The sequence below is a fragment of the Equus asinus genome, chromosome 3 (genome assembly GCF_041296235.1).
Source record: "Equus asinus isolate D_3611 breed Donkey chromosome 3, EquAss-T2T_v2, whole genome shotgun sequence".
Classification (NCBI taxonomy): domain Eukaryota; kingdom Metazoa; phylum Chordata; class Mammalia; order Perissodactyla; family Equidae; genus Equus; species Equus asinus.
In genome coordinates this window covers 156,251,841-156,277,595 of record NC_091792.1, presented here as the reverse complement: position 1 = coordinate 156,277,595, position 25,755 = coordinate 156,251,841, and the positions used below count along the sequence as shown (strand labels likewise).

Genomic DNA, 25,755 nt, shown 5'->3' with positions numbered 1-25,755 from the left:
CCACCAGGCTGTGCAGAATGCTTCCAGGAGAGCATAACAACATAATTCTGCCTTCCAACCCTCTAGCCAAAGACACTTTGACTTAACTTTTTCTTCGTTTTTTAAATCTACCATGTTTTCCTCTTTTGATGCAGTAGATTTCCCTCTGACCACATTTAATTAAGGAAAATTAAAGGACGCTGATTCAGGGAGAGCCCGGGGAACTCAGGGTGGGTGGTGCCCCCGCCCCTCCCTCCTGTGACCTGTATATTTGCCGTGTCCCCAGCTGGAGGCCGAGGCCGTGTTCCGGGCCATCACCATCGCGGGCCGGATCAACTGCCCCGTGTACATCACCAAGGTGATGAGCAAGAGTGCAGCTGACATCATCACCCTGGCCAGGAAGAAAGGTACGCAGCCCAGTGCCCAGTCTCCTGCAGGGCAGCTGGGTCCTGAGGAAGAAGGTGTCTACCAGGTTCAAGTTCACTGATGGGGCCCCCGCCCAGCACAGAGACATCGGCCAGTTGCTGGCAGCCTGAGCCCCAGGGACCCCCAGCACATTTTGAGAAGGGAGATGGGATGGCGGGCAGAACACAAAATGTCCGGGTGGTTTTAGGTTTGACTCCTGGGGTGCCATGTGCCCGCTGTGCGACCTTGGGTAAGTTGTGTCTGAGCCTCAGTTTCCTCATTTGTAGTTAGGGTAAGACCTCACCTTGTGGGGTCAGATGAGAACATGCATTTTCAAGTTCTCTCCTGGGGTTTTCACATCAAGTTAGCGACGGAGGCGGGGCTGTGTCAGCTCTGGGGTCCCGCCCGCCCTCTTTCTGGGGCTGCCCAGCAGGGCGGCCTCAGGGAAAGGCTGCAGTGCTGTCAGCCCATATCCCCCTGGCATGTGTCCCTGCCTGGGAAGAGTCTTCCTGGAGACTCTGCCCGTGGGCTTTCCTTCTGGCAGCAGCATGTCTGGCCCCCTCCCTGGAGAGCAAGCTGGGATTTCTGGAAAGTGATGGCTCGGGAAGCAGTGGGTCGGTGGATGCACAGATCAGCGGCTCCCTCGCCAAGGGGTGGGACAGCTCTGCGGCCCCACAGTCTCCCAGAGGTCCCAGCGGCACTGACCTGCAGGTGCCCATGGCTGAGACTCGGTGACAACTCACCTTTTCTTGGCTTCTTTCTCTCCCTTGTGTCACTTCCTCAAACCCCAGCCAGTGTGTCCTGGAATCACCTCCCACGTGTAACACTTGAACTCGATTCCTTATTTGAAGTTCTGCTTCTGGTAGAACCCAAACTAAGACACAGATCATGTCTCTGTGCCTCAGTTTACACATAAAAGGGCATAATGTTTATATCCAAATACTAAAAGCAGTAAGAATCCAAAGCCTGGCGAGCAGGTCAGCTGGGGGCTGAGTGCGGTTGCATGCCTCATAACGACATTTGGGTCAATGACAGGCCGTGTAGACAACAGTGGTCCCATGAGATCAGTGCCACTGAGCCCACGTGTGCAGTAGGCTATGCCATCTAGGTTTGTGCAAGTTTGTGTAAGTACACTATGATGCTCAACAACGATGAAATTGCTTAATGACACATTTCTCAGGATGTGTCCCCATCATTAATCGACGCCTAACTGTACCCCGTGGCCAGGGGTCTCCGGGGTATGTGTGGTGAAGCCTGGGAGAAGGATAGATGACTTGTCGCCTTTGGCCAGTCCCATTCTCCAGCCTCTGAGATCCTGTACTTTTGTGTGTCAGCATCTCTCACGGGAGACCATTTGCTCTTAACCATGCATGTTTGTGTCTGCCCCCAAGGGCCGCTTGTTTTTGGTGAGCCCATCGCTGCCAGCCTGGGGACCGACGGCACCCACTACTGGAGCAAGAACTGGGCCAAGGCTGCGGCCTTCGTGACCTCCCCTCCGCTGAGCCCAGACCCCACCACGCCGGACCACTTGACCTCCCTGCTGGCCTGGTGAGAGCCGGAGGGCGGGGCCTTTGGGGCTGAGGGCTGAGGGCAGGAAACCGGGCTGGTGTAGACGCACTTGTGGACGAGGCCGTGGGCTGGGGGCTCTGGGAGGACAAAGCTGCAGACCGTTTACAACAGGCCTTCGGGGACCTGAGGGTCTGTCTGTTCAGTCACTGTTCCATTCACATTTCTGGACCACCTCCCGTGTGCCGTGCCATGTGGTGTGTTGGGAATCGCCCAGGATCAGGAATAAGAGACCAGGATTCAAATCCCGCCTCAACCACGAATTGGCTGTGTCACATAACCTGTAATGTCTCTGCCTCAGTTTACTCATTGGCACAATGTGGAGAATATAGTACCTACCACAGAGCCGGTTATGGGACGGCGTAGGTGAAAGGCCTGGAATTTGGGGTTCGCTAAGGGGCCCTGGGCTCTGCTCTGCTGCATGCCCCTGCCTCACACTCTCTTTTCTTGGACATCATGTGTTTGCTCCTTTGCCGCCTCCAGACCTTTGCTGGGAGATTCCTTCTCAATGAGAGATTCCTGCACACTCTCTTTGAAATGGCGGCCGCAGTCTTCCCCAGCGCTCCTCGCCCCCCCTCGCTGGATTTCAGTCCCCACACTCCTTCCCATGACATGCTGTGTGTCCCTGACTCCCCATCCCTCACTCAAATGTCAGCTCATGAACGCAGGAATGTTGTCTCTTTCCGTTCATAGATGCATCCCCATGGCCTAAAATCATGCCAGGCAGGAAGTCTGCAGCACACCCTTGTTGGCTAGATGAGTGAATATCCCAGCTAAATACATTTCCGTACAACTGGATGATTGCTAATGTGCCCTGGGGCTCCGATTGGAGGCTGGCTCTCCTGCACGGATGAGCACAGCAGAGCACTCCCCTCATTCACGGGCTCAGACGCCCAGTCCAGGGCTTGTCATAGAGCCATGGGGTGTCTTCTCTCCAAAGCCAGAGGGACGAAAAAGCAAACCCAGGGAAGTTGTGTCACTTTGCTACAACAAATGAATAGCATTTTGTCATGTAAGCACAGCACACAGACACCAGCCAAGTCTCACACCAACAGCCTTGGTGAACTCGGTGAACTTGCAGAAGCACGAGGCCGGGGATGTGAGCGCCCTTCCAGCATGAACGCCTGATTGTGAGACACGTGGGCATGCGCTGGAGCTGTGCATTTTACTCACTTATTTATATATTCATTCATTCATTCATTTAGCCATCCATCCATCCATTCATTTATGGGCTGCACTCAATTCTTTTTCTTCTTTTTTCAAACGTTGAGGTAAAATTCACAATGCACTCAATTGTAAAGAGAAGAGGCAGAGGATGGAGGAGAGAGAGGAAGGGAGTTAGCATTTTTGCTGCCTGCTGTGCTGGGTGAGTCCCGGAAGTAGCTCATTTGGTCCTCCTGATGATCCTGGATGGAAGGGTCCATTCTCCTCCGTTTTACACATGAAGGAAAGAGGATCGACTTGCCCAGACAGGAGGTGGCAGAGCCAGGCTTTAACAGCAGGCAGTTACATTTGCAAAGCCAGATCTCATCAGAGTGAGGCTGCTCAGGGATATTCCAGGAGATGCACGGAGTAGAGTCACCCCGTTGGCCTCCAGCAGCTTCTGCTCTCCCAGCTCGTTTCTCAGCACAGAGAGGCCCTGCCCACAGCATCCTGGGGCACGTGGGTGTTCCAGGAGGTAAAGAGCAGAGCTCGCTATCCAGGGATCTGAGCATCTGAGGGCAGGGGAGCCTGGCCCCTCTTCCGGTCGGTCCCCGGGCTTCCAGGTGAGGAAGAGGAGTCCATCTGGGGAGCCTCACCCAGACCACGCTGAGCTCGCACTGACACAGAACCTTCTCTGATGCCCAGGGCTCTTTCTAGTTTTTAACAAGACACCAAAGGCCAAAGGGCCTTCTGACGTCACTCACTGACGCCCATGATGTGCCCCCAAATCCTCTCCCCGGAATCTCTCCAGGGATTTGGGTTCACAGTCTGCATTGGGTGTCTGAAGTTGGGGTTTGCCGTTCAATATGAGCTCAGGTCTGTACCCCACCTTGTTTTCGTCCTGCCAGTGGAGACCTGCAGGTCACGGGCAGTGGCCACTGTCCCTACAGCACTGCCCAGAAGGCAGTCGGCAAGGATAACTTCACCCTGATCCCTGAGGGCGTGAACGGGATCGAGGAGCGGATGACCGTCGTCTGGGACAAGGCAGTGGTAAGGGGCACCCCGTCTCTCCCCACAAGAACATTCTAGAAGCACCCCACCTGGCCTATCAAAAGCCAGTGTATTATGCACTGCTGGTAATTAAACCTCCTTCATTTCTTACTTCAAGACAGGAGCAGAACGCACCAGGGGGGCACACGAGGACAGGTGTGACTCTTAAGAGAGTCGCACAAGTTCTGTGGCGGCCTCCGCGTTTGCAAATGTGACAGCTGTCCTTTACTCTTTAAGGATGAAAAAAATGTCTTGTTTTTAACTGCATTGCAGTTCCTATAAAGATGACTTTGTAAACCGTGTGTGTGTGAGCATGTGTGTGTGTGTATACGTGTGTGTGTCTGTGTGAGTGTGAGCATGTGTGTGTGGTGTGTGTGTGTTTTGGGTTGGGGGTTGAAGGGGGTACAGAGGATCCTGTTGCATAGGGAAGCCCCAGGTCCCACTCTGATCACTGACTTGAAACCAAAGGTTTTTATTTCCTATTAAACGTGGGCCCAGTGAAACCGACGAGAGGCCACAGTGGCGGCTGTGGAAAGCTCAGCACACCTCTGAGCAGTTAATTCAGTTTCTGTTCCGACGAGGCCAGGCTCCCGGTGCTCTTTCAGGACGGCCTGTCTTCAGCTGGGAGAGGAGAAAATTCCAGACTCCTTGCAAGGACTCCAGTGGCAGTTTAGATTGGTGCCCGTCAGCCCTCTGGCCCTATTCTGGGATGCTCTTCTCATCAGCGGATCTTGCCTTCAGGCTACCGGCAAAATGGATGAGAACCAGTTTGTCGCTGTCACCAGCACCAACGCAGCCAAGATCTTCAACCTCTACCCCAGAAAAGGGCGGATTGCCGTGGGCTCGGACGCCGACGTGGTCATCTGGGACCCCGACAAGGTGAAAACCATAACAGCGAAGAGTCACAAGTCGGTGAGTCCTGGTTTATCTGTGACACTCCTGGTTTAGGGGAGCGATTCTTGCTTTGCAATAATTTTAGAAGCCTCTGGTTAAAAATGATTTAGGACATTTCCAGCCAGGATGTGATCTGATACCTGGATGACTCAGTCGTTCAGATTTCTCCTCTGGTTGGAGAGATGGGGTTTGGGCCGCCTCAGCTAAGCTGCCATTATGCTCTTGAGTGAGTGTCTCTCTCCTCTCAGTAGCGCCTGCCCACAGATGCTTGCATTCTCTGGCTCAGAGACGGCAGGTATTAGGTCCAAGACTCTCTCTCCCATTTAGTTATGAGGCAGCAAGGGGTTTGATCTGACATGTCAGGAACCTCCTACCGTGTTGTGGTCCACTGCTTGCAGCCGGCAGAGGAAAGGGTTGGACCTTGAGTTCGCTGTGTTTAGCACACCCCCGGGTGCCCGCCCTCCCATGCTGCAGCCCCAGGCCTGTGGTTGGGTTATCTCCACGCTCTGTGTTTCACATGCCCTGGACTTCTTCACTCATCCAGGAAACCTAAGGAAGCAGAAACATAAGCCATCTCTCCCTCCTTAAGGGCTGGCTTCAAACCCGCTCCACATGACCAGCAGTGATCTTGGGCCCAGGTTAACGTCCACGCTCACAGACACAAGAGGCCACAGCCTGGTCCCTGGCTCACTAAAGGCTGTTACAGGAGATGGGCTGGAAGGCAGAGCGTGTGCACACAGCATCGCCCTGTGGTGGGAGTCCTCCCAGCCCCACGGGTGCCATTTCCCAGCCTGCCCAGGGGTCACTAGGGGCGAGACCACACGTGTGGGGACAGGACCCCGAGCACAAGGAAGTCTCATAAGAAAGTAATAAGAACCCCTCGTAGCAGCTCATGAGTGTGGCCCGCAGGTCCCTGCTTGGCAACAAGAGGCATGGCATGCGCACGCAGGGGTCTTGTCCTGCTCACCACCCAGGGGTCATGCTTACAATAACCAGTCCCTAGTGACACGTTGGCTTCCCTTGCCCCCATCCCTGGGAACAGGGTCAGGAGGAAACAGGCCTGAGGTTGACCCCTCTGGAGAAAGGTGCGTGCCATTCTCCACACTGACCGCCCAGCAGGCACACGATTCCATCTTAACTACCACGAATGCGGTCATGTGTGTGCACACAGTGTCGAGTCTGGGAACGCAGGAGAGGCACTCGCTCCCTTGTGGTGTCGGGGAAGGTGTCCTGGTGAGAGAACGTTTGAGAAGGTCTTGCAGGTGGGAGGGAGGGCGCCACCACCGCCGTGCGGCTTCGGGCTGGCCCTTGGCTCACAAGGTGAGCACAGTCCAGAGAGGAGGGTGCAGCCTGGACCAGCTATTAAAGGGCCTCAGGCCGAGGACCCGAAAGGGAGAGGGGCAGGGCAAGGAGGCTGAGCGGGCACGCGCAGATGGCCGTCTCTTATGATTTCAGTGCACGATCAGGTCATGTGCGGGTTCTGTGCTCAGGAGTGGGGAGTCCAATTATTTTCATAGTCCAGCTAAATAGCGTTTTGTATACTTTATGCTTAGCATTTTCCATGTGTCATCTCACTTAATGCTCACAGTAACCTTCTACATTAGGTATATTGTTATTAATAAATAAGAACAGAGAGAGAAGTGTGTTAGTGCCCTGCGGCTGCATAACAAAGGACCACAAACTGGGGGCTTAGAACAACCGAAATTTATTTTCTCACGGTTCTGGAGGCCGGCAGTCTGAGATCAAGGTGTTGGCAGGGCCACACTCCCCCGAAGCCTCGAGGAGAATCGTTCCTTGCCTCTCTCCGAGCTTCTGGCGTCACCGGCCCTCCTTGATGTTCCTGGGCTTGTCGATGCGTCGCCCAACGTCTGGCCTTCTCCCTGTGTCCTCTCCTCTTCTTACAAGGGCACCAGTCATCAGATTCAGGGTTCACCCTACTCCAGTGTGACCTCATCTTGACTAGTTACATCTGCAATGACCCTAACTCCAAATAAGGTCACATTCTGGAGTGCTGGGGGTTAAGACATTAACATGTCTTTTTTGGGGACATAATTCAACCCATAATAATAAGTCCTGTGCCTGAGGTGACCCATGTGGGAGGTGATTGTTTCAGGTTGCTTAAACTTGAAGCAGCATCCTCCCGCTGAGCCAGAATTGAGTTCTTTTCATAGCCACAAGAGGACAATTCAGGACGCCGCGAGACAGTCTGGCCAAAGGATTTTCATCTGTTCCATTTCCCCTGTCCAAGTGATGCCATTCACACAGTGCAGGAGACTAACATTTCTCAGAGCAGGGATTGAAAAAATGCCGTATTAAGGGTGGTTTTATTTAAGTTTTAAAGACATTACTTTTCAGGCTGGCCTGGTGGCGCAGTGGTTAAGTGCGCACGTTCCGCTTCGGCGGCCCGGGGTTCTCCAGCTCAGATCCCGGGTCTGGACATGGCACTGCTTGGCAAGCCATGCTGTGGCAGGCATCTCACATATAAAATGGAGGAAGATGGGCATGAATGTTAGCTCAGGGCCAGTCTTCCTCAGCAAAAAGAGGAGGATTGGTGGCAGATGTTAGCTCAGGGTTAATCTTCCTCAAAAAAAAATTACTTTTCTTTAACACTTAAAAAGAGATCATTTCTTATATATTGATCAGTGATCAAAACTTTAAATCTCTTTTTCTGGGGAAAGAGCACAACTTTTTTCCTTTCCTGTCTTAGTGGGAACATACTTGCCGCTAAGTGCTAAACATATACATACGTGTTTGTGTATCTATAGCATACCTGGTTTAACTCCTTATATTGACATATAATTCACATACCATACAGTTCACCATTTTAAAATGTCCAGTGCGGTGGTTTTTAGTATATTCAGAAGGGTGTACAATCACCACTACTAGTTTCAGAACATCTTCGTTCCCCAGAAAGAAGCCCAAAACCCGCTAGCAGTCAGCCGCACCCCTCCTTCCCCAGCCCCGTCCATCCCAAACCTCCTTTCTTTCTCTCCGGATTTGTTTATCCTGGACACAGCACACACACGGGATCACCCAGCACGTGGCCCTCTGTGTCTGGCTTCTTTCACCGAGCATCATGATTTTGAGGCTCATCCACGCTCTGGGGTGTGTCAGCAGTTCAGCGCTTGTCGTGGCTGGACCATATTCCATTGCACGGACGACCACATCTGTCCATTCCTGATGGAAACATACACTGTGTTTATCCACCCATCGCTGTCAGGCCATCCTTTATAGGATGTGAAAGAGACAAGGAGCACTCGTTGCTTCCGGGGAGGGAGACTAGGGAACCAGGCTCACGGATGGGAGAGATGATATGACAATGGTTGTTTTATCACGGTCTTTTGCACTGTTTGAATTTTTACCTTGTTCATCTATTACCTTTAAGAAATGAAACAATTAACTTTTAAAACTCTGTGTAGTTGTGAAACACAGAATGTGACATCTGTGGGTAATACAACCCGAGCCTCGTAAGAATTCCCCACTTGAGGAATACCGCGCGTCGTGTCCTTCCACCAAGAAGAGAGACACACCCCCTGGGCTGTCTGTGTGGGGCTGGCCAGTTCCGACTGTAGGGAAGTGACTGGCTTCTTGCTCCGTGTTTCAGCATTCACCCCTTTGGGCTCCAGCAGAATTATAAATTACTACCTGGCAGGGTCACTTCAGGGTGACTCAAGGAATTAGTTTAGGACACGTTAAAGCTGAGAGCAGCCTGTCTGCCTGGTCCTGGGAGGCCGCTGCAGACTCAGAGCCCAGTGCCGTGTTAGCAGCTGTTGGTGGAAGGTCTGATGGTTCCCCTGACCCCCGACGACACTCCTAAACCATCAAAATCAACAAGAGAATCCATTGACTGACTACAAACCAATATAAAGAGGCATAACTTTTATACGAAATAATAAAAAGCACTTTGAAAAACAATGGGAATCAAAATCCTGTTTCTAACAGCAACAAAAACAAATGCAAAAACAAATGCAAAGTGTTTTACACTAAAAAGATTCAATAGGGTGAGCCTATCAATTCTTCCTAATTGAATCTATAAAGTTGACGTAATTTCATCATAAAATTCAACGGAATTGTTTTCTTTAACTAGAAAAGCAGAGTTCCCATGTGGTAAGTGTGAGAATATTTGGGAAAAAAGAGAAAACTAGGGAGGGAGCGCTAACCATCCCGGTTATTAGACATACTGTGAAGCTGCAGGGGGTGAGACAGTCTGGCCTGGGTGCGGGGAGTGGAGAGCAGGGAAGAGACGCCCACGTCAGAGGGTTTGGTTTATGATAAAGGAGACGGTTACAATCAGGTGGACAAAGAGAGCCACCCAAGCAACTGTGCGAGGACACCCGCTCGTGGGGCGAGACCTCTGCCACACTCTTTACCACAAACCAAATTCAAAAGGAATTGGAAATTGAAATAAAATGAAGTTATGAAAGGACTAGAGTAAAACTCACTTTTAAAAATGATAATTTTGAAGAGCAGAAGACATTTCTAAGCTAGACACAAAACTTAGAAAATTAGTCTGTTTGACCATTGACTACATACGAATTAAACAAAAAAACTCCTCTGGATGGCAAAAATTAATACTAATTATTACCTTAGATGAGATCAAAAGGCACAGGACAGACAGAGCAAGTGTTTACAACACATAGGGCAAACGCAGGGATAAATTCCTTAACGTTGACTGTATCCTTGGAGAACGCTAAGAAAGATACCAAGAACTAAATAAATAGAACAGTGTGCAAAAATGCAAACAGTTACCAAGAAGAAATATACAGATGGTTTATATTCATTTAAAAACAAACCCAGGGGCCGTCCCTGTGGAGCAGTGGTTAAGTTTGGAAGCTCCACTTCGGCAGCCCGGGGTTCACTGGTTCAGATCCCGGGTGTGGACATGGCACCACTTGGCAAGCTATGCTGTGGCAGGCGTCCCACATATGAAGTAGAGGAAGATGGGGATGGATGTTAGCTCAGGGCCAGTCTTCCTCAGCAAAAAGAGGAGGATTGGCAGATGTTAGCTCAGGGCTAATCTTCCTCAAAAACAAAAAACAAAACAAAAACAGACCCAATCTCACTTATACGAACCAAATATAAATCACAGCGGTAAGATGCCATTTTTCACCTGTGCCAGTGACGGAGCGCGGGGCTTTAACAGGACGCTGGTGTGTCAGACTGTGGGCAGCAGGCGAGCTCCTAGGGTTTTCTTGGGACTGGAGACTGGTGCCTCCTTTTGGGGGGGCCACATCTCTCAAAGTTAAAATCCATTTACTCTTTGGCCCCAAACTCCACATCCAGAAAGACGTCCACACATCACGGCGTGGACATACACAAGTGTGTTTCAGGATGATTTTTAGCGAAAGCAGGGAAATGACCAATTGTTTGTCCCTGGGAACTGGATAAATGAGTGGCAGTAGACCCTGTAACGGAATCACGACGGCGGTTTAAAGAATGTTAAAAGCGCTTTGAACCACGTGCGTGTGCTGAGCTGGAGCCACCGCCACGGTAAGGAGAGACGTTACGGTGCAAACTGCCCGTGTCGGGGCTCGTAGTGTGTGTGATGATTATTCACGCACAGGAAGTCTCTGGGCCACAGAAGAATCTGCTCCAGGCAGTTTTCTCTCTGAGGCAGACGAGAGACCTACTTTTTAAAAAATCAAACATCTTTTGTTCTGTTTATTTTTTTTTTTTACCATATACAAGACCTAGCTTAAAAATAAAAAGTAAAAAGCAGTTGGCTAGTGTTGGTTATATTTACTTTAGGAGAAACAAAAGGAATGCTTATTTTTAAGGACATGTTTTGTCTTTCAAATTAGCAAAAAAAGGGAATGAACAATAAAAATGGCCTTAGCCGGCACTGGAGGGGACGTCATAGACACAAAGTCAGGAAGGGTTTCTCTTCCTGTTGCCCGTGGAGTGTCTGTTGGTCTGATGCCTTTGGAGATAATTTGTTAGTCTGCATGAGTGCCTTAAAAAGCTCATAACCTCTGACCCAGTAACTAAATTTCAGAAAACTAGACTAAAAATATTTTTTTTAAAACACAAAAATGTCCATTATAGTCTGAGCAGCCATGTTGCCTGACTCCAGGGCCCCCTTCACATTCATGACACCTCAGACAATATTGGTTTGATGACATAAAACCCCCTTGACCTAAATGCCTGACAGCAGGGGGTTGGACCTGCAAATGAAAGAGCATAAAATGGAATATCACACAGTCCTGAACAAGGTGCCTTCAGAGAGAAACACCTTGGAAAAGGCCTGTGAAATGACGGTAAGCAGGGTCGCGGTTAGGAATGATGTGGCTCGTGCAGAAAGCCTAGCAAGGTACAGCTGTGGTCCTGCCATGCAGGCTGTGGAGTACAACATCTTCGAAGGCATGGAGTGCCACGGCTCCCCGCTGGTGGTCATCAGCCAGGGCAAGATCGTCTTTGAGGATGGCAACATCAACGTCAACAAGGGCATGGGCCGCTTCATCCCGCGGAAGCCCTTCCCGGAGTACCTCTACCAGCGCGTCAGGATCAGGAGCAAGGTGCGTGGGCCAGGGGTTGTTGTGGGCAGTTAACAGATGTCATAGGCACGTGACCCTCCCGGTCCTCATGTGTCCAAGGAGGAGGGACGCGGCCCTGCCTGCGTCTCAGGCTGGAGTGAGATCCAGGCTGGACCATGGAGGTCCTGGGCTTTGTAAACTGTAGAGAGGTGTGCACACGTGAGGATGGGAGGGGTGGCGAGAGTAACGCTGACCGAGCTGCTTCGGGGTGTGCGTCCTGCATCATCTGGGTTCTTCATCACCTCCTCTTTGAGGTGTCGTGACCCTCCTGCAGATCGGATCCCTGGTGCTCGAAGCAGTGGACTGGCCAGCATCACAAGGCTGGGAAAGCTCTGGAACCCTTAGGCATTGCCCTTTGGGTAAAGATAAACAAGCTCGAGGATGGCAGAACTGCATGTAGACGCCCTTCAGATCTGCCCCCTTTTCTCCTTCCCCGCCCTCCCTTTCCGTGCCATGCCTTTCCTTCCTCTTCACCTTGAAGAGTCTTAGCACGGACTCGAGGTCCGATCAGAGGGCGTGGAGCAGGCTCAGTCCCGTCTCCAGTCCAGCTCAGAGGAGGAGGCTTCCTCACGCTCTCGATAAACTCCCACTGTGGTCCATCGTCTTCCCTAAGCGAGTCCCTCCCGTCACCACGACAACCTACTTTCCACACTAAATGGCTGATGTTTGCCAGAAAGGCCGGCTTGCGTGTGTGTGCATGCGTGTGTGTGTGCATGCATATATGTATATATGAACGTGTGTGCATGCACACGTGCCCACCTGTGTATGGTCCCACCAATTCCGATGGAAAAGTCCAGAGACCTCCTGGCATTCCCAGACTCCCAGGCCCACATTACGATGCTCTGTGTCTGTCTGTGGTCCCTTTCCATCTCCCATAAGATGTAGCACCCCAGGTCAAAGATACCAAGTTGCACAGATGTTATGCGTCAGATGGGGACAGGACAGACATGCAGAATAGGCAAGGCAGAGGCAAGACATGGCTAGGGATAGCCAAGGTGGCTGAGTGACCACAGCAGGCTGCTGAGAGAAAATGGACTCGTAAATTCCTGGCTGGGACACCCACCGAGGGGACAGAAACGCTCCTTGGCTGGCTTCATTCCCTCCAGGGCGGTTTGACCCTGAGCCCTGTGGTTAACAGTCGGGTCTGTAAGCAGCGGGGCCTGACCCCAGTGCCAGGCCATCATTTGCAGCAGTGAGAAGCCTGGATCCCCCAGCACAAGGTGCTCCCTCCCCGCATCCCTCGGGGCAGAGGCCAGGAGCCAGGCCAAGTGAGGGAGAGAACCTGTCTCTGCCTGAGCTGAGCTCAGAGGAGGTCATGGAAGGGCACTAGGAGGTGGGGAGACAGGATGGGGTTAGAACTGAGGTGCTCCAAGGGGAACCCCAGAGGTGCAGGAAGCAGGTACTGAGAGGAGTGGGACAAAAAGCCAGCCAGACCCAGGCAGTCAGGGGAGCAGGGCCCCTGGGGACTGAGGGAGGGCTGTCACCATGATGTGTGGGGACCTTGATTTGGTGCTAAAAATGGGACCCCCTGCTGCAGAGGAGGGAGCCCAAGGCTGTGGTTAGGGCACTGTCACTGACTCACAGTGGAAACTGCACACGTCCCTGGACACATGCTGTCCTCCCAGGGCCTGGGGCAGACGCCCACACTCCTTGGCCATCTCTGAGCTCACCTGTCCGTCTCTGAGCTCACCTGTCCATCTCCGGGCTCACCTGTCCATCTCCGAGCTCACCTGTCCATCTCCGAGCTCACCTGTCCATCTCCGGGCTCGCCTGTCCATCTCCGGGCTCACCTGTCCATCTCCAAGCTCACCTGTCCATCTCCGAGCTCACCTGTCCATCTCCGGGCTCGCCTGTCCATCTCCGAGCTCACCTGTCCATCTCCGAGCTCACCTGTCCATCTCCGGGCTCACCTGTCCATCTCCGGGCTCACCTGTCCATCTCCGAGCTCACCTGTCCATCTCCAAGCTCATCTGTCCATCTCTGGGCTCACCTGTCCATCTCCGGGCTCACCTGTCCATCTCTGAGCTCACCTGTTCTGCAGCAGGCAGTTTCCAGCAGGCTCACAGCCTCCCACCTCAAGCCCCTGGCTTTCAGCTTCTCTGCCTCAGGGCTCTCTCTGTCCCTAGGGCAGCCCTCAACCTGTGGGGACCAAGGCTGGATCCACAGCCCTGCCCTCTCGAGGGTCGGTGCCGAGGTTCGCTCCCTGCTCACTGTTTCCCTGAGCCAGCTGCCCTCAGAGGTGGCCCACATCCCCTTCTGTGGTGGGTTTTCTCCTTTTCTCTCTCCCTCCCCCTTTCTGGAATCACCTCCCAAACAAACTACCTACTCTCAAATCCTTGTCTCGGGTCAACTTCTGCAAGAACGTAGATGAGGACGGACCTTTTGATGCAGTGGGTCTCTGATTCAGTGGCCTTTGAGGGGGACTGTGGGGAGTCTCAGGGACAGTGTTTTCCTCTTGGAAATTGCTTTGGAGTCCTGCATGAAGCTCTGAGTGTGTCTTTATATGTGTGTGCACACGTGTGCTGGATTGTATATGGATGTGTGATATGTGTATGTGTGCACGCATGCATGTGGGGTGAGTGCATTGTGGTGTGCCTGTGTGTGCCTGTGTGCACGTGAGTGTATGAGTACATGCATTGTGAATTCTATGTGCCCATGCATACGCACATATGTGGGTGATTTGTTGTATGTATGCGGTGTGTATGCATCCACGTGTGTGCATGTGTGTGTCTTTATCCCTGAGGCCCTCAGGTCACTGTCCCTCTGCAGGGCTCTGGCCCGTCTGTACGGAAAGACACACCTGCTTTTTGTTGATCAATCTCTCTCTCCCACCCCACCCCCCTGTTTAGGTTTCTGGGTTGCAAGGAGTTCCCAGGGGCATGTATGACGGCCCTGTGTACGAGGTGCCAGCTACACCCAAATATGCAACTCCTGCTCCTTCCGCCAAGTCCTCGCCTAACAAACACCAGCCTCCACCCATCAGGAACCTCCACCAGTCCAACTTCAGTTTATCAGGTAAGGAACCACCAAGGCCCAGGCTTCCCACACCCACAGCGGTTCCCAGAGGCCAGAACTCCTGCGGACACGGACCCACAGCCTCAGGCATGTGATAAGGAAGCAAGGGGGGTATGGGCCCCGTCACTTCTCCCTGGCAGGGCAGAGTGGGCTGGGGGAGTCAGAAAGCAAAGGAGGTCTGTGGTTATGAAGAGGCTGCATGCAAACTGGCCCTGTGCTCGTCCTTAAGCACATGTGGGGACATTTCTATACTCTCACCCATGAGGCCAGCTGTGGAGGTGACTGGCATAGCCACTGTTGGCTGGGCACCAGCTCTGGGCCCGTCTTCAGCCTCTGTTGCAGTTTGTCACATACTGTCATAAGCCATGACACTATTTCCCCTTCACAACAACCCACAATGATAGAGTTGTATCATTCCTATTTCTTTAAAGAGGGAATTAAGCCCCAAGAAATTCACTGTCAGAATAGCAGGGTTTGGTGCTCAAGAAATGTGTGTGCACAAAATCGAAAGTTGACGCGGTCCCCCAGCCTTTCCGAAGGCCCCAGGGCCACGTGTCTGCAATTTCATCCAATCACCACACGAGGGCAGATGTGCACGCGTTGGCAACATGGAAGTGGAATTTGGACTTGCGGCTTCAGCATGTGTCCCATGCTGTGCCAGGTCTAGGAACACGGTGATGGATAGCACGCTGGCACCCTCAGGCTCTCCTGGAGTCCAGCAGACTTTTTCTTAAAGGGGCAGATAGTAAATATTCTAGGCTTAGTGAGCCAAGAGGCAAAATCTAGGATATTATAATGAATACCTATTTAAAATGCAGCCATTTAAGTGTGAAGATTATTCTTAGCTCTTGGACTATACAAAGACAGTTGGTGGGCCAAGTTTTCTCAAAGAGCCCCAGTTTGCTGACTCCTGTTCTAGCAGGAGTGAAGGACATTTAAACAGAAGAGGTGATGTGGTTAGCAGGAGAGAATGGGAGGGGCCGAGCGGGAGAGAAGATGAAGTGCCCGTTAAATTGTGGGGGTGACAGAAACTACCATCCATCCCGAGACTGTTTGTCTCAGTGACCTGAATTGGGGTCCCCCATACAGTCCATCTCGCGCGCCATGAGCCTTTCATGCAGGAGCTCCTTGCACACCGAGTGTGATTCCAGAGTTTCAAGATAATTCATATTTTTGCACAAAATGGACCCTACACACAACTTGGGGGTCATGTCTGGTGCTCAGTCAGCAGGACAGGGAGTCGGGGCGATGCAGGAAAAGCTGTCGGGGGGGTGGGCCCCACTGCTCAGGGAGTTTGCAACTGGATCTCTGTTCTCAAGTTATGCAATGCAATTAAACGTGGAGAGAAGTCCCTCCCTTTAGGACAAGAAAAACGATGAAACAGAAAGTCTGCTGGCAGGGCCCACAACCACCCCTGCTCTCCCAGTTCGGTCCACGGCTCACTCGGAGGCCCACAGCGCTGCCCCGGGCCAGCCTCACAGCAGGTGACGGGTGACTCCATGTGCTCCCGACACCCTGGATACTTTCCATGGTCAGATGTCCGTTTATATCTGCGTGATGTTGTATCAGAGACACGCGGCATGACTTACTGAACGAGGGCCACCTGTCCAGCGGTATCTTCAAAGTCCCTGACTTGTGACCAGCAGGGTGCAGGCGATTATGAGAGGAGAAGGTGTTAAGCGCTTGGCCTGGTTTCTGATGTCTGGGTCTTTAGGAGATCCCTGAATTACCAGGAAGACACATTGTCTACTAATGAAACGAGAGGCAGTCAGGGTCGGCGTCTAAACCACACTTGTCGTGGTTCCGCAGATCCTATGATGTCAGAGGTGGCAGGGCCTCCTCGAGTCCCCTCTTAGTTTATGGAAAAGGAAGTGAGGCTGAGGAAGGACATTATCCAAAGCCCAGGCCCCATCTGTACTGGAACCCAGGTCTCCCGATTGGATTCTAGCTCCTGCCCCACTCAGCCCTCCTTTCCGCATTATCCATCATTCACTATTGAGGCGTTCAATACACGTTTACTGAGCGCCGGGCACTGGGCCTGGTATTTTAAGTCTTTATTTAACTGCAAGAGAATGCATGAGATTAGAATGGATGGCTTTACAGATTGAAACAAAATGCAGACTTACAGCAAAAAGTGCTCCCCCTCCCCCATGCAGATCTGTTCATTGCAAATGAGGTGAGTGACTTCAGCTCTGAGTGGTTCACACACAGGAACACGCGCATGCACACACACGGGTGCACATGCATGCGCTCCATGCACAGCATACAGAAAGGACTCTGGAGCACCGGGCACCGTGCTGAGTCTTGTTCCGACTGTGCGGCAGGAGTGTGGGCTCTGGAGACAAACCTCTTGGTGCTGGAATCCTGGCTTCCCGGCCCTCCAGGTGTGACCCCCGAGGAGCGTAACCTGAGCCTCAGATTCCTCATCTGTAAACTGGGAGTAAAACCGCCTCTGTCGCAGTATCGTGTGCTCTAAACACAACAACATGTGTTAAAGCACCAAGTCTGTGGCTGCACACAGTAGACACTCAATAAGTGCTTGCCCACCTGTCTCAAGAACGTGAACTTCTACTGGGGAAGCCAGAGGAGAAAGAGGGCCGGGTGGTCAGGACCGTAAGAGGGTGACCCCAGGGCCTGAGGGGGCAAGGAGGAGAGAGCGGTGAAGCCCACGGAGGATGGGGAGCCTCCCAGAGGTGAGCCTGGCCTGAGTGCCCAGGCTGGAGAGGACGGAGGGCATGTCAGGACGAGCGCCCAGCGGGGGATCCCGGGGGAGCACCCCGCCCTCAGGAGCAGCGTGTGGAGCTGGCGTCGGAAGTGACTGTCTCTGTCTCTTCCAGGTGCCCAGATAGATGACAACAATCCCAGGCGCACCGGCCACCGCATCGTGGCACCCCCTGGCGGCCGCTCCAACATCACCAGCCTCGGCTGAAGGCGGCCGCGTGGATGAGCTAGAGTGAAGGATTCTGGGAATACTGTCCATTCCTTTCCCTGTCAGTGTTGTTGAAACCCGCAGTTTTATTTGGTACTGATGGGGGGAAAACTGAATGATGTTCTTTCCTTTTTTGTTTAGGAAGAAGTGGTACTAGTGTGGTGTGTTTGCTTGGCGCTCCTTGCCCCACAGTTGTGTGTTCATGCTGATTGCATCTCACAGCATGGTGTCTTCACTCCCTACTTAGTGAGCACAGGTTCTAGCGTCGTCTTGTGCTGTCCCTTCCACTGCCGACTCGCGGCCCCATGGCTCTCCGAGTGGCTCCTTTGCACCCTTGTAGCTGTTCTAGGATAGGCGATGCATGTTACTAAATTCTGTATGCAAGTCTGTGAGTGCGTCTGACGGAACATCGCCGAGGACCGACGTAGACATGATGCCAAGACCTCAAGCCCTCAGGGGCAATTCCAGAACTCTTACCACAAAGATGTTTACTCGTTGCCTCCATCCCAAGTCTACGCTAGAAAGAAGCCTGCCCCATCCCACCCCACTGAGACCTTCTGTGAATTCTCAGAGGCGGGGGGCCCTTCCACTGCTCGCAGAGACATGATCCACGTCCTGTGTCAGAAACCCTGGTCTCTGTGGCACTTGTAACTTGCCATGCCATCTTTCTGGTCTGTGTGCGTCCTTCCGGCCACTCCGGGCTTCTGGCCGAGCCAGGTTCACACTCAGAAAGGGGTCTCCCAGCCCCATTCAAGGCTGATGATGGTGGGGCGACGGTCGCCCCCGGGCTGCCCGAGTCCTGGTCCCTCCGAGGTGGCTGATGGGGCAGTCAGATTTTTAAAGTTTTGTACAAAGTTTTTCTTTGTAATCACCCCCATTTTTACTTAACAACTGACTTATTGTGGCTCTTATTTCTGAATTCAAAGCTTGTGAGAAAATAAAGAACATAAATGGCCCACTGGCTTGACTGAGGAGTTTCTATTTAAGCGGTGGCCGGTTGGGTGGGTGCAGGTGGTTGGCGCTCCTCATAATAAGGATGGAGGCGCTCACTCCCCGTAGACAGCTGGGGAGGCCAAGGCCGGAGCAGGGAGCCAGTGTAAGGTCCCCAGCCCGAGACATGGATGAGAGGACCTCAGCCGGCCACGGGCTCCTGTGAAATAGGTTGAAATCGCAGGTCCACTCCCGCCTGCCCGGCACCTCCTGGGCGCGCCCCCTCCCTCCTCTTGTGGGTTATGTAGGTCAGACCGCCTTGGGCTGGAAGCGCCGAACTCCTCAGCTTCACATTCCTTCCCTCCGGTGCCATCAGCAGATGTACCTTCTAAGGAGGAGGAAACCTCAGGGCCAGCCGCTTGTCTCGATCAGCTGTCAGTAGTGATGACGGTGACTATAACTCACTCTTCCCCAGGGGAGGAGAGGCACCCAACTGCTCAGTCCGGGGAGGAGCTGAGCAGCTACGGGGTGTCCTTTCTTCTCTCCACGGAGACGACTGGCCTCAGGAACACGTCCCTGAACAAGGATTTACCGTGAAGTTAATGACGTGCAAGCTTCGGGCCCCTCATGTGCACAGACTCGTCCCCAGGCCCCAGGCCGGTGGGGGGCTCTTAGCAACGTGTCCACGGCCGTGCTTTTCTGAACAGTTTACTGCAGTCTGGTATTTAACTGCATCGGTTAAGCTCACTCTTTCCGCTCACTCTCATGTCCCCGCATATCAGGTGACCCTGGGGGGCCGAGGGCATTTCTGGATCTGGATTAGGGCAGGCTGAGCTGGGTTCAGTGGGGATGTTCGTGTGTGTAGCCAGCCCGGGCACAAATGGCCACACTGCGCTAACACACCTGCATCGTGACACAGTGCGCTGGCCGGAGGTGACGACACAGACGTGTCCCATGGCGCCCAGCACCAGAAGTGCACGGCGTCGGGGAGAGCGAGTGCTGAAGTAAGCGTGCAGAGCCAGAAGCTAGTCCGAGCAGACTCTCCCAGCCGTCAGACGTGTGCAATAACATTTGAACAAAGTATTACAGGGGTGGGTTAGGCAATTCATTGACTTAAACAATTATTTTATTTTTGGATTTGTGATTTTGTGGAATTCATCTGGTTTTTAAAATATATCATTTGTTCTGATCTCCTCTCTGACTCTAAATACCTTTTGTAATTTTATTTGCTTTTTGTGAGGCTCCCCTCCCCAGTGTACAAGCCCCCACCCCCATCTGGGCCTCCCGCCCCTCCTCCCGTGCAGCGTCTCAGGGGCGCGCCCACAGTGGAGGCTTGGAACACTCCGTGTGGCGGGGTGGGTGAGTTTACTTTAGGGGGAAGACCCGAGCAAGCCCTTGTGGCCACAGAGCCCTTCTCTGTGGCTTCATCAGTCACAAAGCTGATATGCAGGTCTCTGGCTGGCTGACGGCTTTGCCTGTATCTCAACTGGTTCCAAACGGGGAATAAAGGAATGTTATTTAACCCTCTCCCCACCCCAGCAGCAAAATATAAGGTGCTAAGAGCATAAGAGGAGAGTCTGGTCTTGTCTGGGGAAGGGGAACAGGGAAGGCTCTCGAAGACGTGAGCCCTGCTGTTGAGATGTGAACAACAGCTGGGAGCTAAGGAGGCAAAGAAGATGGGAGGAGGCAGGGGTGTTGCAGGCAGAATGAATGTCATGTGCGAAGGCCCCGGGGTAGGCAGGGGTGTGGCACGTAGGAAGCCATGGCAGGAGACAGAGAAGCTGGGTGCTGGGTAAGGGTGAGGGCAGCCGCTGGGCTGAAGGGGGGTGGCTGATACCAGACCTCAGAGGACCCCGTGGTCCGTGTTAAAGATTTTGCTTTTTCTCCTAAGAGCAAGGGAATACCACTGAAGAGTATCAGTCAGGTTTGTGTCTTAGAAAGTGTGGACAGATTAGAGGAGGATGAGGCAGGGCAGGAGGCAAGAGGGGGGGCAGCAGCAGCAAGATCGGCACCAGAAGTACTAAGGACGAGAGACTCAGGCTGGCTGAAGGACTCCTGGGAGAGTCTGTGGACCTGATTAACCCTAATGGCTACATCCTAGCAGCTCAAGCTCAGATCAGAGGGTAAGTTTGAGTAAAAGAACTAATTCACTAAACTCCGTGTTACAGCATCACTCAGGATCCTTACAGTTCCACCTCCTGCATCACCATAACAACCACAGCCCATAACAAGAGCTGGGGACCGTAACCCAAGTGGAGGGAGGGCGGTGGAGGTGCGTCTCCCTGGTCCTCCTCTCCCCGGCTCTGGGTGGGCTGTGTTCATGCGGCTCAGCACCAGGCCTGAACGCCCTCATCCGCGTCCAGGCGTCCGGAGCCCGCGCCGGCCACTGCGTCCCACGGCTTCCAGCTGTCCACGATTTATCTTGATCAGGGAGGCAGTTCCATTAGGAAAGTCACCTCTCAACTCCCACTTGTAGTCAGAAGAGTCAAATTGTGATGTGATGAAAACAGAAACAGACAGCTGTCTTTGTTGAGAATCACATACCCCAAACTGCCAAGCACAGTCATTGGGCGGCGAGTGTGGGAAGGGGTCCCGCGGCCTGTAACATGGGACATGGTCCCGTGGGCTAAGGAAGTTACCTTTAAGGAGCAAAGCGATTATCCACGCAAGACTGGCGAAGGCTGACGCAGCCAGTGAGACCGAGGCTGGACACCTGCCACCTTCCAGACATCCTGGTGCCGCCCAGGCATCTGCGTTAACCATACTCACGTCACAGATCAGACATTCCCAACGTAGAATTCCCCACATCTGTCTCCAGCACCCTTCTGTGCAGAGGGCCACGTGACAAAGCGATTTCTATGCAAACCAGGCTCTGAACACAGTGCGGGCAGGAAGCCACAGGAAGCCACGGCCTTGTTACAAGGATGAAGGAAATGTTTCATTTCGCCACCAGAGGGAGCCGTTGGCCAACGCTGGAAATCCTGCTGTTGGCCAGTCAGGAATTGAAGATGCTCTGAGAGTTAAGCATCTTTATCAAAAGATGTAACTATTACAGATTACTTCTGTTAAGGAGCCACTCTTTCCTAAGAGAGGCTAATTTAGGTTTTATGAAGTAAAAATTCAGGGCACAAATGGTCCAGAAAGTCCCCAAGACGTGGCTCCCAGAGCCTAGAGCCCACTGTGTTGTGGGAATTCATGGAAACACTGAGTTCTCTGTCCTGGACTTGCTGGAGGCCAGCACACTTTGACTTGGGTCAGTGGGTGATGGCCCCAGGGGACATTTTTGGTGTCACAACCAGGGAGCACTCCAGCATCTGGTGGGTGGAGGCCAGGGATGCTGCTAAACAGCCTTCAGTGCACAGGACGGTGCCCCCCCCCGAAAAGGATGATCTCACCCAGTGTCCATAGTGCCGAGGTTGAGAACCCCTTATTTAGATGAAAAGGGCAATTCTTTCCCAGTGGGAAAGGCCTCTCCTGGCAGTCGTTTATGTGCCGCTGGTCTGGAAGCTTCTGGACGTTCTCAACATCCATTGGGAGAAGCAGTGACCCCAGGGACATTTCTCCTTGGGGCTGGGCTGCTGCCTGGCAGAAGAGCTCATCCCCTCCTGGTGGACTCCGAGGCCTGCGCGGGGCCTCCTTCCAAGCACTATAAGTGACTCGAACAGAAGACACCACTGTAGGTCTCATGGTGCAGCTGTGGGTCCTCAGGCCCCAGGGTGGCCTGTGTCAGGATCACGGGGCCGGGAGACTCAGACCGCCCATAGTGACCAGGCCTTAGCCGCTGGCCAAGCCAAAGGCAGGGAAGGGTCCTGACGAGAATACTATGGCAGCCAAAGGCCACGGTGCATGGGAGAGAGAGAGAGGGCGGGGTGACACAAATGGCAGAAAAAAGGTCTTGGGCCCAGAAAACACCAGCAGTGTCTGGAGACCCTTCACTACCAAGCAGATCTTTTCTGAGAGGCTGGAGAGCAGAGGAGCCCCAAGGCTGCCAGGAGACCACCTCCCGCTGAGGAAGTGGGGGTATCAAGAGCCAGGAAGGAAGAGTCCTGGAGGAATGGAGCCACGTCTCAAAGCCAAAGGAGCTACAACTCACAAAGATGAAACCCACTGGGGTTTCCGATTTTCTCGGGTGGCGGGGTGTGCCATGCTTGGCACTCCTGGCACTTCTCCATCCATCCTGCATCCCCCTGACCCCAAGCCTGTGAGGCAGAGGGGACCCCCCCCCCATCCCCCAGGTGGCTGGTGCCTCCTCCATCTCTTACTCTGCGGGGAGGGGGCGTTCAGACCGGCTCCCCCACCTCTGGCCCAAGGCCCTTCAGCTACAGATGGCTCCTTTTCTTGAGCATCTTCTTGGAGTTGTCACCGTCACCGACTTCGCTTTCTTGCTGGCTCAGCCTTTTGCTGCGTAAAACATGGAAGAAAGGCAGCCGGTCAGAACCTGGAGTCCACATGTCGGGATGCAGTATCTCACCCAATCTGATCAGAGGCAGGGCAGCGACAGGCAAGTGAGACAATTCTCATTTTGACCTGGGTCATTAAGAAACAAGCAAAACTCCTGTATTCCTCTGTTTGGTGGGAGGCCATCTGAGTGTCCCGGGTGCTCAGAGGATTGCGGGCCCAGTGCAGATCCACCCTGAGGCAAACCCCAAAGTGTCTGTGGCCAGCGGGGGGCCCGGGTGAGGCTGATGGGACATGGAGGGAGGTCAGGGCCGATCTGGCCCAACTGGTCCCTGATAACAGCAGTAACAGTAACACCAACACTTCCCCTGTCGTCCATCATTTCTCGGGCCCTCAGGGGACCCCCGAGAAAGGTCCTGCTCCTCCCGCCCAGACGTTGGGGGTCAATACGTGTCCACAGGCAATGAGCCGGGACCCGCGGTACCTGAGCGAGCCTGAGGGGTGGCCCCCGGAGGCAGGGTCGTCATCAGTGGGTCCCCCAGGGTCCCCTCTGTCCCGGGGCGGTGGCTTCTTCCTTTTGGTCCTTACAGGCTTCTCTGCAGAAGACAGCCAGACACGGGCTCTGTGATGTCAGGGAGGTGAAGCTTCCCTCGGCCTCCCCCAAACCCAGCCTGACGTTGTTTGGTGCCTCCGTGGGCACTCGGGACCTCGGGGCTATGACACCCATTCAACGTGGAAGGAAACAGGCCTAGGGGGAGGGCCTCCCCAAGCCCCCATGGCTGGAAAGCGGCAGAGGTGGGACTTGAACTCAGGGCTGTCTGGTGGCTGCGGCGCTTCCAGGGCGCCCAGCTGAAGGCAAGACTCTGAACAGAGAGAAGGCGGCACCCACCGCAGCTTTATCTCAACAGCCCTGCGTGTCCTTACACACCTCTCGGCACAGTCCTGTGAGCAGGTGCTACCCCTGTGACGTCACCGAAGTTGCCGCTGGCGCGGGGCTGGGGGCAGTGCGCAGCTGTTAATTATCCCCCACTTTACTGACGGCGAAATAGAGTCAGAGACGAAACACAGCTGGTGATCAGCAGACCCAGGAATGGGAATCACTGAATGCTGGAGAGCAAGGGGGCCCAGGCCCATCCTAACCGAGCCTGCTCACTTCCACACAAGGACACAGAAGCCCAGAGAAGCTGAGGAGGGTACCTCAGGCTGCACAGCAGCTTAGTGGTGCCTGTGGACTAGAGCCCAGGTTCCCAGCCCAGCGCATCAGCCTCCAACTCACCTGCCAGCCCACGCTTATTGACGAACGGTCTGCTTTCAGCGAGGGGCACCCGGGCCAAGGCCGCCAGCTCAGAGATGAAGCTCTGCTCGGCCTCCTGAACATGGAGAGATGATCAGCTGGACGTCCCCTCCAGCAGGTGGGCCGATACGCTCGACTCGAGGGCGAGGGCAGCTGACAGCTGCGGCCCCGTGGCAGAGGAGAAGCCCCCAGGAGGCGTCCCAGTGCAGCCAGGAGCAGGGCAGAGGCACGCCGAGGGAGGGAGCCCGTCACCGGCTCCTGCCGGATGGGCAAGTGTCCCGGCTCACTCACCCTGGCCCAAGTGGATCCCACGTTACAGTGAGAACACGCGGTGAGCGGCGCTCAGTGGGGCAACAGAGGCGGCCACGGCGGGAGCAGGACTTGACCCGCGTCTGCCCGACTCCAGGGTCTGCGTGCTCAACTGTCCACACGACAGCTGAACCAGACAGACCTGGAGTCCACGACTGACTGCCTGAGCGCCCTGGGCAGTGACTCGACCTCATGAGCCTCCGTTTCCCCGTCCGTCATCTGATATTTTTTAAGGCAGCCGCTTCGCTTTACAGCCACACCTTATAATCTCACACGGATGAATTGTTCTGTGATGAAATACCCACGTTATAGCGTGAGAGCTGAGCTTCCAGTACGTTCTATATAAAGCGCCAACCTCAGTCACTGCAATGCTGCTTAAATGACACTGACGTTCGCCCTGACACGGGGAAGGGACACTGAGGAGCCCACATGGTGGCGGATCACGCACAGGAGATGCTGGTTTCTCCTGTGGCTCCATGGACACGAGCTGATCACAGCTCAGGGACCGGCCTGGAGCAGGGCACTGCGGACACCGGGGGATCCACCCAGCCCCGCCGGCCTCAGGGCCCACAGCCCAGCGGCCAGGCTGATGTGTCATGTCATCAGCCAGCGAGGCCAGCGGGGGCCGAGAGGCCCGAGCAGGCCCACTGCTGACCTGTGATCTTTGGTTATTTCCACTCCTCCTGAAGCCACTGCCCGCTTTGCGAAGACCCATTTCCGAAACTCGTACCTGTAGCTGGGACTCCAGCTGGGCTTCCAGATGGTCCATGACTCTCGCTTTCTGCTTCTGAGCATCCAGGCGGATCCGCTGGTGCACGGTGAACTGGGCCAGGAACTTTTTCTGCTGCACCAATATCCTGGCAGAAAGAATGAAGGCCGTTGACACTGCCCTAGCCGGCAGGTTAATCAGAGACCGAGCACAGACCCTTCCCAAGGGCCTGCTGAGTCCTGGGAACTGGTCACCGACAGCCGGGGGTCCATCCTGTAACCCCTCGAGCCATGGAGAAGGATGCCATCCTGGGCACGATGTCCTGTGGCCACACACAGGCTGCGGACGACCTCGGTCCCCCGCCCCCGGCAGGCTGACATCATAAAATGGACACCATTTGATTGACACTTGGAGGTTTCCGGAATCCCGAACGCACATTTTTCACTTGATCCCTAGAGTGCCTTGGTGACATGAGCAGGACAGAGAGCAGAAAAGTCAGGGCAGGAGAGGCTCAGAGAGGTGGGGGCGTCCCTGAGGACCCATAGCGGCAAAGCAGTTGGGCAGCAAGTGGCATCTTCATATGAGAAAACAATCTTAACCC

At 53.8% G+C, this 25,755-nt stretch overlaps 2 protein-coding genes across 5 annotated transcripts in view; one reads left to right on the top strand and one right to left on the bottom strand.

Annotated features, from left to right (window-relative positions):
• Window positions 1–18,482, top strand: part of CRMP1 (collapsin response mediator protein 1) — a 72,306-nt gene extending 53,824 nt beyond the window's left edge. For both annotated transcript variants that reach the window (XM_014843265.3, XM_044767854.2), the window contains exons 8-14: window positions 266–386; window positions 1,776–1,932; window positions 4,002–4,143; window positions 4,885–5,055; window positions 11,373–11,552; window positions 14,420–14,585; window positions 17,423–18,482. In XM_014843265.3, the coding sequence (XP_014698751.2) occupies window positions 266–386; window positions 1,776–1,932; window positions 4,002–4,143; window positions 4,885–5,055; window positions 11,373–11,552; window positions 14,420–14,585; window positions 17,423–17,514 (1,029 nt within the window). In that variant the 3' untranslated portion in view covers window positions 17,515–18,482. The remainder of the gene's footprint in view (window positions 1–265; window positions 387–1,775; window positions 1,933–4,001; window positions 4,144–4,884; window positions 5,056–11,372; window positions 11,553–14,419; window positions 14,586–17,422) is intronic.
• A 1,070-nt stretch (window positions 18,483–19,552) lies between these two features.
• EVC (EvC ciliary complex subunit 1) overlaps window positions 19,553–25,755 on the bottom strand; it is a 74,402-nt gene continuing 68,199 nt past the window's right edge. The window contains exons 18-23 of one of the 3 annotated variants that reach the window (XR_011502363.1): window positions 25,176–25,302; window positions 24,119–24,212; window positions 23,327–23,438; window positions 22,707–22,845; window positions 21,084–21,194; window positions 19,553–20,913 (exon numbers count right to left, since the gene is read on the bottom strand). Coding sequence is in view for 1 of the 3 variants with exons in the window: in XM_044767852.2 (XP_044623787.2) it covers window positions 22,764–22,845; window positions 23,327–23,438; window positions 24,119–24,212; window positions 25,176–25,302 (415 nt within the window). In the remaining 2 variants the exon portion in view is untranslated. Of the gene's footprint in view, window positions 22,846–23,326; window positions 23,439–24,118; window positions 24,213–25,175; window positions 25,303–25,755 lie in introns of all 3 variants that reach the window. The other 2 variants (XR_011502364.1, XM_044767852.2) reach the window with 2 other exon arrangements.